The 9,987-nt window shown below is 34.7% G+C and overlaps 2 protein-coding genes across 2 annotated transcripts; both read right to left on the bottom strand.

The window, feature by feature from the left end:
• Nucleotides 1-333: 333 nt before the first annotated feature.
• Nucleotides 334-3,070, bottom strand: LOC130461205 (uncharacterized). The gene is made up of 5 exons (XM_056829198.1): nt 2,629-3,070; nt 2,454-2,522; nt 2,266-2,371; nt 1,536-1,600; nt 334-513 (listed from the first exon to the last, which is right to left on the bottom strand). The coding sequence occupies exons 1-5, from the start codon at nt 2,841-2,843 to the stop codon at nt 507-509; spliced, it is 462 nt and encodes a 153-aa protein (XP_056685176.1). The 5' UTR covers nt 2,844-3,070; the 3' UTR covers nt 334-506.
• A 1,901-nt stretch (nt 3,071-4,971) lies between these two features.
• Nucleotides 4,972-9,772, bottom strand: LOC130461206 (uncharacterized). The gene is made up of 5 exons (XM_056829199.1): nt 9,277-9,772; nt 9,102-9,170; nt 8,914-9,019; nt 8,184-8,248; nt 4,972-7,161 (listed from the first exon to the last, which is right to left on the bottom strand). Exon 5 carries the CDS (start codon nt 6,060-6,062, stop codon nt 5,418-5,420), a length of 645 nt encoding a protein of 214 aa, XP_056685177.1. The 5' UTR covers nt 6,063-7,161; nt 8,184-8,248; nt 8,914-9,019; nt 9,102-9,170; nt 9,277-9,772; the 3' UTR covers nt 4,972-5,417.
• Between the last annotated feature and the right edge of the window lie 215 nt (nt 9,773-9,987).

A 9,987-nucleotide genomic window follows, 5' to 3' on the forward strand; every position in this document is an offset into this window, starting at 1 on the left:
ACTATTCAAACACTTGAGGATATGCTTCGAGCATGTTTGATGGATTTCCAAGGAGGATGGGAAGATAGTCTAGATCTAATTGAGTTTTCATACAACAATAGCTATCATACCAGTATAGGAATGACACCATTCGAGGCCTTGTATGGACGAAAATGTAGAAGTCCCTTATGTAACACCCCGACAATTCCCTCTTTTCTAAAACAACATTTTAATATAAAACGTAGAGAATTATCAAGGCATTATCGCCCGTGTGAAAACGTAACGGCTTATTCAGAATTTTGCAGCGGAAAACATAAAACTAACTTTAGGTTTATAAATAATCAATTACAGGTTTAATCCCAAAAACCAACCAACGAAATTAAGGGAATATAAATAGTACGATAAGTTTAAAGTATAAATTAACAAACCAAGTTACTTAGCAAAACGAAACTAAATACAGGCTCTCTAATCCCGATCCCCATGATGCATCATCTTCAAACCTGTAGATGGACAATGCTTATTGATCCTTAGAGACTGCTCACCAAAGATTGGGTCATCACAGGATCAATAAGGCATAGCCATGATCAACATGCACAAGCAAAAACACGAAATCAGCAAAGCTGAGTACTACATACTAAATCAATAATAATCCTAACATGATTCTATTAAACGAACAATCCTAACATGGTACTAAATAAAACATAAGCAAGGATAATCAAGATATATTGACTTGAAGACTATATTTGACTGAGCTAGACCTTTGTATCATTAACATTATTTTAATTGAAATAGTCAATGGACTGAGTTGTCTACTAGAAACTTCTTCTTCTTCACTAAGGAAGACGAGGTACGGGCGCGACTCCGTAAACCCCAATGACCTGCGATATCGAGGGACTTTTAAATAAAAATAGAACCGGTGATCAATCCGGCCCCAGAAAAAGCCATAGGCTACCCATGTCCCCAACTCCTGATTGTCCGTCACTTTAGACGTGCACAGTCTAAAGCTATTGCTACTCAGTTTCACTTTACATGATTTATAAATTAAACTCTGTTATGACTCAACAATCACATAAGTCATACAATCAACGATTATTCACAACTGTTTTTATCTTGGAATTAAGTACGTGATCACAGATATGTCAATCAAGACTCATTCCAATTAAATCCAACCTTTCCTTTAATACTGATCAACCCCTCTATATGGGTATAAGGTTTCAACTTACTAAACAAGGTCCTCGGCCCTTATAAAGTAGTGAAAAGCTAAAAGGGAACAATGAACAATCGATCTGAATCAATATATATAATAATCTAATGTTCCCAACCAACATGTTCGCATCAATCATCCATACTAACATGCTATAATTCTCATAACGAAATATATATGCTTAACATATCCATCCAACAATATTAAACATGCACTTTCAACATAACCTAGTTCATCAACAATTTCAACATAACCAAGTTCCTCAATCATTTCAACATAACAAAGTTCATCAATCATTTCAATATGGTTTCAACAAATCACACACATTCCAAGCACACAGGTATGTACGTACCTTGTGTAAACAAACTGATAGGCCACTTTAACGAATTCAAAAGTCGCCCACAAAGAATTCTCCGCCTAAAATAATCAAGAAACGTACCCAAATCAATTCCTAATAATTTACAGCAACACTAACGTACTCCAAACACATCCTAAACATATTTAGAACACTCCCCAATATCGAAACTTAATTAATTAACTTCCTATATAGAATAGTGATTAATTCCCTAACGATCCCTAATTATCATAAACTCCAACAAACGTTCCTTTTTAAAAATTTCCAGCAATATAAAATAATTAAAAGCTTACTCAAAATATATTCGACATCTTTAAAATCATAAAAATAATAACTTTAATAGTATATAATCGTTATATTATGATTTAAAGCCATTAAAACTTCAAAAGTCACACTTTACTACTTAAGGGCACTAATTTAATCAATATAATATAATCTGAAAATTAGTAACTTTATTATGTAATTCGTATAATCTGAAATCTATAATTTAAATCATAAAAACTATAACTTTAATTCAAGAAAACATAATTCGAATTAATAAAACATGATTAAACCCTAACTTATATATTAATCAACCAAAACTGAAATTAATTAATTTACAATATCAATATCAAATCCGAAAATTATAATTTAACTATAAAGATTAATAATTTAATTCAAGAAACATAAATTAAAATCAATAAACTTAAATCAAAATATTTAAATAACTTAGGGTTTAAGAAATAACCAAAAAGGAGAGAAAGAGCGGCCGGCGGTCAGAGTGCGGCAGCGGCGGTACTGGGCGGCGGCACTGGTGCTGCGCACGGTGGTTGCTGGTGGTTGGCGAGGTGACGCTGCACGATTAAGGAGGAGATATAATACGAAAAGGGAGAAAGAAAGCAAGAAGCACGAAAGAGAGAAGGAGGAAGAAGATACCGGCAACGAAGGCTGCGGTGATGGTCGAGGTTGGGCTGACGGCGAGGGAGAACCACGAGGTTCTGGTTGCTGCGCGAAATCGAACAAGAGGAGGGAAGCAATGGTGAGAGCTACGAAAGAAAAAAGAAGGAAGGAACAACGAAGAAGAAGGACGACCAAGAAGAAGGGAGGTTACCCGGTGGCGAGGAGGTCCGGCGGTGGTGGCGGCGACTGGTACAGCGACGGTCGTGAAGGGAGGAGAGAAAAACGGCAGTGAGGGAGGAGGGTTTGAGTTTTCCTTTTTACGTGAAAGAGAGGAAGGAAGGGGTTTTGGGTGAGGTTGGTTTCACGTGAATTAGAAAAGAGGGGTATGGGTTTTTTTTTTGTTTTTTTATTTTGGGCTTTTCTCATGTGGGCTAGGATTAAGATTTGAATTTTAGTGTTTGAGTCAAAACCGAATAGAATTGTTTTTCCGAATTCAACGAGTTTTCCTAAATTATTCTTGATTGCGCAAACCGTTAAAACATTTATAATATATTTACTTAAAATTAAATATACATTAAATATATAATAAAATTCAAAAATCGTTAAATATTTAGAACGTACTTAAAATAAAATAAATATACGTTAATTATATATTTATTACTTAAAATTCATAAATTCTATTTAAATATAAATAATATGCGTTAAAATATATTAATAAAATTTATAAATTTACGGGGGATTACAATCTACCCCTCTTAAAATAAGTTTCGTCCCGAAACTTGACATGAAATTTCCCACATTTTCCCCAAAAGCTTTTAACTTATTCTTACTAGAGAAGTACTTGTGCCACCTATGTGCACTCTTTTGCCAACTCAAAGCTGTTTGTGTTACTCATGAACACCTTTTCTTATGCGGAGAGTCTATTTGCTTTGCCTAAACTTGTAAAATTTGCTAAAATAAGCATAAAAATGCATAAAAATGCCATAAAATAGGTTAAAAAACGCGAATTTCTATCGCATTCTACCCCCCTTAAAGAAAACGAGTTACGCCCTCGTAACTCACCTCAGGGAATAACTAACCAAAATTTCTTTCGACGAATTCTATCCTCAAATTTCTTGTTTCACTAAAACTACTAATTTTAGACTTTTCACAACAGATGACGAAACAAAAGAACAAGTCACCACGAATTAAATAATGCTTAACTTGCGCGGAGTTAATAGAAAAGTACCAGAATCTATATCGGAAGATCGTTCATTTTCATTCTGATTCATCATGTACAACTTTCCTGGAGCCTTATTCGGGTTGTTGTGATCATTTGCAGGCTTATTATAGTTCTCTTGATTGTTTTGTGCCCCTCCAGGCTTTGAATTTTGACCTCCAGACTGGTTAAACCTCACTTGGTTTCCACCTCCATTACTATTTTGTTCCTTTATGTGCTTAGTGAAGCACTCATACTCCCTATGCCCCCTTTTCTGACAATAGTTGCAGGTCACTAATTCTCCTTTGCAGTTCTTACCAGGGTGATTGTTACTGCACATCTTGCAATCATGCACTCTCAGATGGGTTCGAGTTGTTGTGGTGCCCCTGATTGTTTCCTCCTTGGAAATTTCCATTTCCATTCCCATTTCCGTTTCTATTCCTTTTAAAGTTTTCTTGGTTACCCCCAGTATTAAAATCTTTTCTCTTTTCCCCAATTACCAAAGTTTTCTTGTCCCTTCTAGACTGCAGACCATAAATATGAGCAGCTCTCCCATACACTATGTCTAAGGATGTAAAAGTTTCCCCACCTAATCCTAGTTGAATTTCATCAGTCAGCCCTTGCTCGAACCTTTGAGCTTTCAGCTCCTCAGTAGCTACAACCTCAGGTGCAAACCTCGATAAAGCTATAAACTTGCTATAGTATTCAACAATAGTCATATTCCCCATCCTAAGGTTGATGAACTCCTGCGCTTTCTGCTTTCTCATAAAAGGAGGATAAAACTTCCCCCTCAAGGCAACTATGAATGAATCCCAATTGAATCCCTCAACAACACTTAGTCTATTTCCATTTTCCTTCCACCAAAGGTCGGCCTCATCTTTCAGATAAAGGACAACTTGACTTACTCTCATATTCCCAGGGCAACTCACATCCTCAAATAGTTTCTCAAACTCCCTAATCCAGTTTTCCAGGAAGGTTGGGTCGGCTTGCCCCTTGAAATACGGGGGCTTAACCCTAGAAAGTCTTTCAAACATTTCCCCTGCAGAGTCGGGGCGCTCAGTTCTCTCTTGGGTTAGCTTTTCCGCCAAGAGGCGAATCACAGCAGCTAGATCATTGTTGTTGGCCATTCTAGAACGCGACCTACAATTAGTATATTCTACTTTAGGTTTGAAACATCACTTATACGTTATCCCATACAATTTAATACTTGAATTGACCATAAAGATCGCCTCAACCAACAATGTTCACATTAATACACATCATTTACGAAGGCACGACAATCGTTTACGAAGGTGCAACGATCGTCTACAAGGTGCAATAATCATTGAAAAATAATCATCCTCAATAATTCACGAAAGACATTTACACACTACACATAAGGCATAACATTTTGAATCATATTGGTCATGAGGTTCTAGATTGGCCCTCACTTCCTTTATGTACTCAAATCATTTAATATTTTTGTGGCAATTGAATTGATCCACAATTCACACTGAGTATGAAACCAATAGGAAGATTAATCCACGACGTACTACCTAGAGGTTGGGGTATTATGGAATCCTCAAAATAGAATAAAGAACAATTCCTTGAAAACTTTAACTTTTATTGCTAACTCCATAGAGGTTTATTACATCCTTGAAAATAATAAAGAATATTTCAAACTTCAATAAACTTAAACCTTAAACAGTTGTAGCTTTGCTACTTATTCTTTAAAACATAAAAGAGCTAATTAACTATTTATGACTTCAAAATATTTGTGGCCTTTTGCCTATCCATTGCTCCTGAAACTTGCGGAGTGAAATTTAGATCTCAAGATCATCAAACTCTTCTTTAGGGTCTTCATCGGGGTCTTCCTCAGGGTTTGCATCTTCACCCATGTCTTCATCTTGATTAGGCTCACTTGCCATCTCCTGTTCACTTTCGAGCTCTGCATCCGAATCACTAGAGATCTCAATGGTTGGCTCATGAGCCGCTGGGTTAGGATTCTCTGCCTCAACACCTACATTCTCATTCTCCACAGCTACATCATTTTCCTCTAGGTCATTATTTACACTTATTCCCATAGGTTCTTCTGTAACTGAATCCCCAACATGACTCCCTACGATTTTACCGTCTCTAAACCCACTTTCTGCCGCTTCAATAATGGTGGTCAGAATTTCTGAATCATATTTCCATCTACCATCCCAAGTTCCATACTTAGCCAAGTTTGGAGTTCCATTATCAGAATGCATGTCTTTAAACTTTTCCTTGAGTTCTAGGTATGGAAATTTGTTAGGTAAGCAATTAATGATAGTGGCTGCTATGATATCCTTTCTCATTAAGATAGGTTGCCCTTGAACTTTAGCATAATATTCACATCCAAACACAATTTTCTTCACGTAAATATCTGGGGTTTCTATATCAAGTTTCTCGAAGGATCCTATATTGGTATACTTGGAAAGAAACATTTTATTCCTGAAATAAACAATTCAAGGTCTCACTAACGATTTTCCAGCCAAAACATAAACAAGGTTCAATAATCAATAAGTTTGGTGGAATCAAACAATTCTTTATGCACTTGTAAATGTAACACTTAACATTTAACACATGCACATGGCAATTAACTTCTTAAGCTAGCAATTAACTACTAATGCACATATAATTCTATCCTGTATGCCCTTCTTATACTACCCATCATCTCTCATAATATAATTAGAATAAACTAAACCATTTAAGTAATTTACATAATAAAATAAAACAAAGAAAATAAAAAGAAAGAAAAAAAATAAAAGTTCAATTTTTTTTTTCTTTTTTTTGTTATTTTTTTTCAAATAAGAATTAAAATAAGTTCGAAAAGAAAGATTAATTCGAACAAGAAAGAAAAAAAAAAAAAAAGGATTTCCTAAAAATTTCATACCCTTAATTCGAAATAAAAAAAATTAGACCTCCTTTATTATTTTATTTTTTTCAAAAGAAGTTCACTAATAAAAATAGTTTCGGAGTCATTAATTTAATTCGAATAAATAAGTTAATTTCGAACTTAAATAAGGAATATTAGTATACTTGTAAACGAAATAAAATGAATTCGGTCCCAAATAAAAAGTACGCATTTTGAACGATATAATGAGTAAGAGCTCAATTCTCGAAAATTCGTTTTAGGAAACTAGCTAGTTTAGGCGCCTAAAAATTATTGAAGTAAAACCATAAGCTTTGATACCACTTTGTAACACCCCGACAATTCCCTCTTTTCTAAAACAACATTTTAATATAAAACGTAGAGAATTATCAAGGCATTATCGCCCGTGTGAAAACGTAACGGCTTATTCAGAATTTTGCAGCGGAAAACATAAAACTAACTTTAGGTTTATAAATAATCAATTACAGGTTTAATCCCAAAAACCAACCAACGAAATTAAGGGAATATAAATAGTACGATAAGTTTAAAGTCTAAATTAACAAACCAAGTTACTTAGCAAAACGAAACTAAATACAAGCTCTCTAATCCCGATCCCCATGATGCATCATCTTCAAACCTGTAGATGGACAATGCTTATTGATCCTTAGAGACTGCTCACCAAAGATTGGGTCATCACAGGATCAATAAGGCATAGCCATGATCAACATGCACAAGCAAAAACACGAAATCAGCAAAGCTGAGTACTACATACTAAATCAATAATAATCCTAACATGATTCTATTAAACGAACAATCCTAACATGGTACTAAATAAAACATAAGCAAGGATAATCAAGATATATTGACTTGAAGACTATATTTGACTGAGCTAGACCTTTGTATCATTAACATTATTTTAATTGAAATAGTCAATGGACTGAGTTGTCTACTAGAAACTTCTTCTTCTTCACTAAGGAAGACGAGGTACGGGCGCGACTCCGTAAACCCCAATGACCTGCGATATCGAGGGACTTTTAAATAAAAATAGAACCGGTGATCAATCCGGCCCCAGAAAAAGCCATAGGCTACCCATGACCCCAACTCCTGATTGTCCGTCACTTTAGACGTGCACAGTCTAAAGCTATTGCTACTCAGTTTCACTTTACATGATTTATAAATTAAACTCTGTTATGACTCAACAATCACATAAGTCATACAATCAACGATTATTCACAACTGTTTTTATCTTGGAATTAAGTACGTGATCACAGATATGTCAATCAAGACTCATTCCAATTAAATCCAACCTTTCCTTTAATACTGATCAACCCCTCTATATGGGTATAAGGTTTCAACTTACTAAACAAGGTCCTCGGCCCTTATAAAGTAGTGAAAAGCTAAAAGGGAACAATGAACAATCGATCTGAATCAATATATATAATAATCTAATGTTCCCAACCAACATGTTCGCATCAATCATCCATACTAACATGCTATAATTCTCATAACGAAATATATATGCTTAACATATCCATCCAACAATATTAAACATGCACTTTCAACATAACCTAGTTCATCAACAATTTCAACATAACCAAGTTCCTCAATCATTTCAACATAACGAAGTTCATCAATCATTTCAATATGGTTTCAACAAATCACACACATTCCAAGCACACAGGTATGTACGTACCTTGTGTAAACAAACTGATAGGCCACTTTAACGAATTCAAAAGTCGCCCACAAAGAATTCTCCGCCTAAAATAATCAAGAAACGTACCCAAATCAATTCCTAATAATTTACAGCAACACTAACGTACTCCAAACACATCCTAAACATATTTAGAACACTCCCCAATATCGAAACTTAATTAATTAACTTCCTATATAGAATAGTGATTAATTCCCTAACGATCCCTAATTATCATAAACTCCAACAAACGTTCCTTTTTAAAAATTTCCAGCAATATAAAATAATTAAAAGCTTACTCAAAATATATTCGACATCTTTAAAATCATAAAAATAATAACTTTAATAGTATATAATCGTTATATTATGATTTAAAGCCATTAAAACTTCAAAAGTCACACTTTACTACTTAAGGGCACTAATTTAATCAATATAATATAATCTGAAAATTAGTAACTTTATTATGTAATTCGTATAATCTGAAATCTATAATTTAAATCATAAAAACTATAACTTTAATTCAAGAAAACATAATTCGAATTAATAAAACATGATTAAACCCTAACTTATATATTAATCAACCAAAACTGAAATTAATTAATTTACAATATCAATATCAAATCCGAAAATTATAATTTAACTATAAAGATTAATAATTTAATTCAAGAAACATAAATTAAAATCAATAAACTTAAATCAAAATATTTAAATAACTTAGGGTTTAAGAAATAACCAAAAAGGAGAGAAAGAGCGGCCGGCGGTCAGAGTGCGGCAGCGGCGGTACTGGGCGGCGGCACTGGTGCTGCGCACGGTGGTTGCTGGTGGTTGGCGAGGTGACGCTGCACGATTAAGGAGGAGATATAATACGAAAAGGGAGAAAGAAAGCAAGAAGCACGAAAGAGAGAAGGAGGAAGAAGATACCGGCAACGAAGGCTGCGGTGATGGTCGAGGTTGGGCTGACGGCGAGGGAGAACCACGAGGTTCTGGTTGCTGCGCGAAATCGAACAAGAGGAGGGAAGCAATGGTGAGAGCTACGAAAGAAAAAAGAAGGAAGGAACAACGAAGAAGAAGGACGACCAAGAAGAAGGGAGGTTACCCGGTGGCGAGGAGGTCCGGCGGTGGTGGCGGCGACTGGGACAGCGACGGTCGTGAAGGGAGGAGAGAAAAACGGCAGTGAGGGAGGAGGGTTTGAGTTTTCCTTTTTACGTGAAAGAGAGGAAGGAAGGGGTTTTGGGTGAGGTTGGTTTCACGTGAATTAGAAAAGAGGGGTATGGGTTTTTTTTTTTGTTTTTTTATTTTGGGCTTTTCTCATGTGGGCTAGGATTAAGATTTGAATTTTAGTGTTTGAGTCAAAACCGAATAGAATTGTTTTTCCGAATTCAACGAGTTTTCCTAAATTATTCTTGATTGCGCAAACCGTTAAAACATTTATAATATATTTACTTAAAATTAAATATACATTAAATATATAATAAAATTCAAAAATCGTTAAATATTTAGAACGTACTTAAAATAAAATAAATATACGTTAATTATATATTTATTACTTAAAATTCATAAATTCTATTTAAATATAAATAATATGCGTTAAAATATATTAATAAAATTTATAAATTTACGGGGGATTACAATCTACCCCTCTTAAAATAAGTTTCGTCCCGAAACTTGACATGAAATTTCCCACATTTTCCCCAAAAGCTTTTAACTTATTCTTACTAGAGAAGTACTTGTGCCACCTATGTGCACTCTTTTGCCAACTCAAAGCTGTTTGTGTTACTCATGAACACCTTTTCTTATGCGGAGAGTC

The sequence above is a fragment of the Spinacia oleracea genome, chromosome 5, assembly GCF_020520425.1.
Source record: "Spinacia oleracea cultivar Varoflay chromosome 5, BTI_SOV_V1, whole genome shotgun sequence".
Classification (NCBI taxonomy): domain Eukaryota; kingdom Viridiplantae; phylum Streptophyta; class Magnoliopsida; order Caryophyllales; family Amaranthaceae; genus Spinacia; species Spinacia oleracea.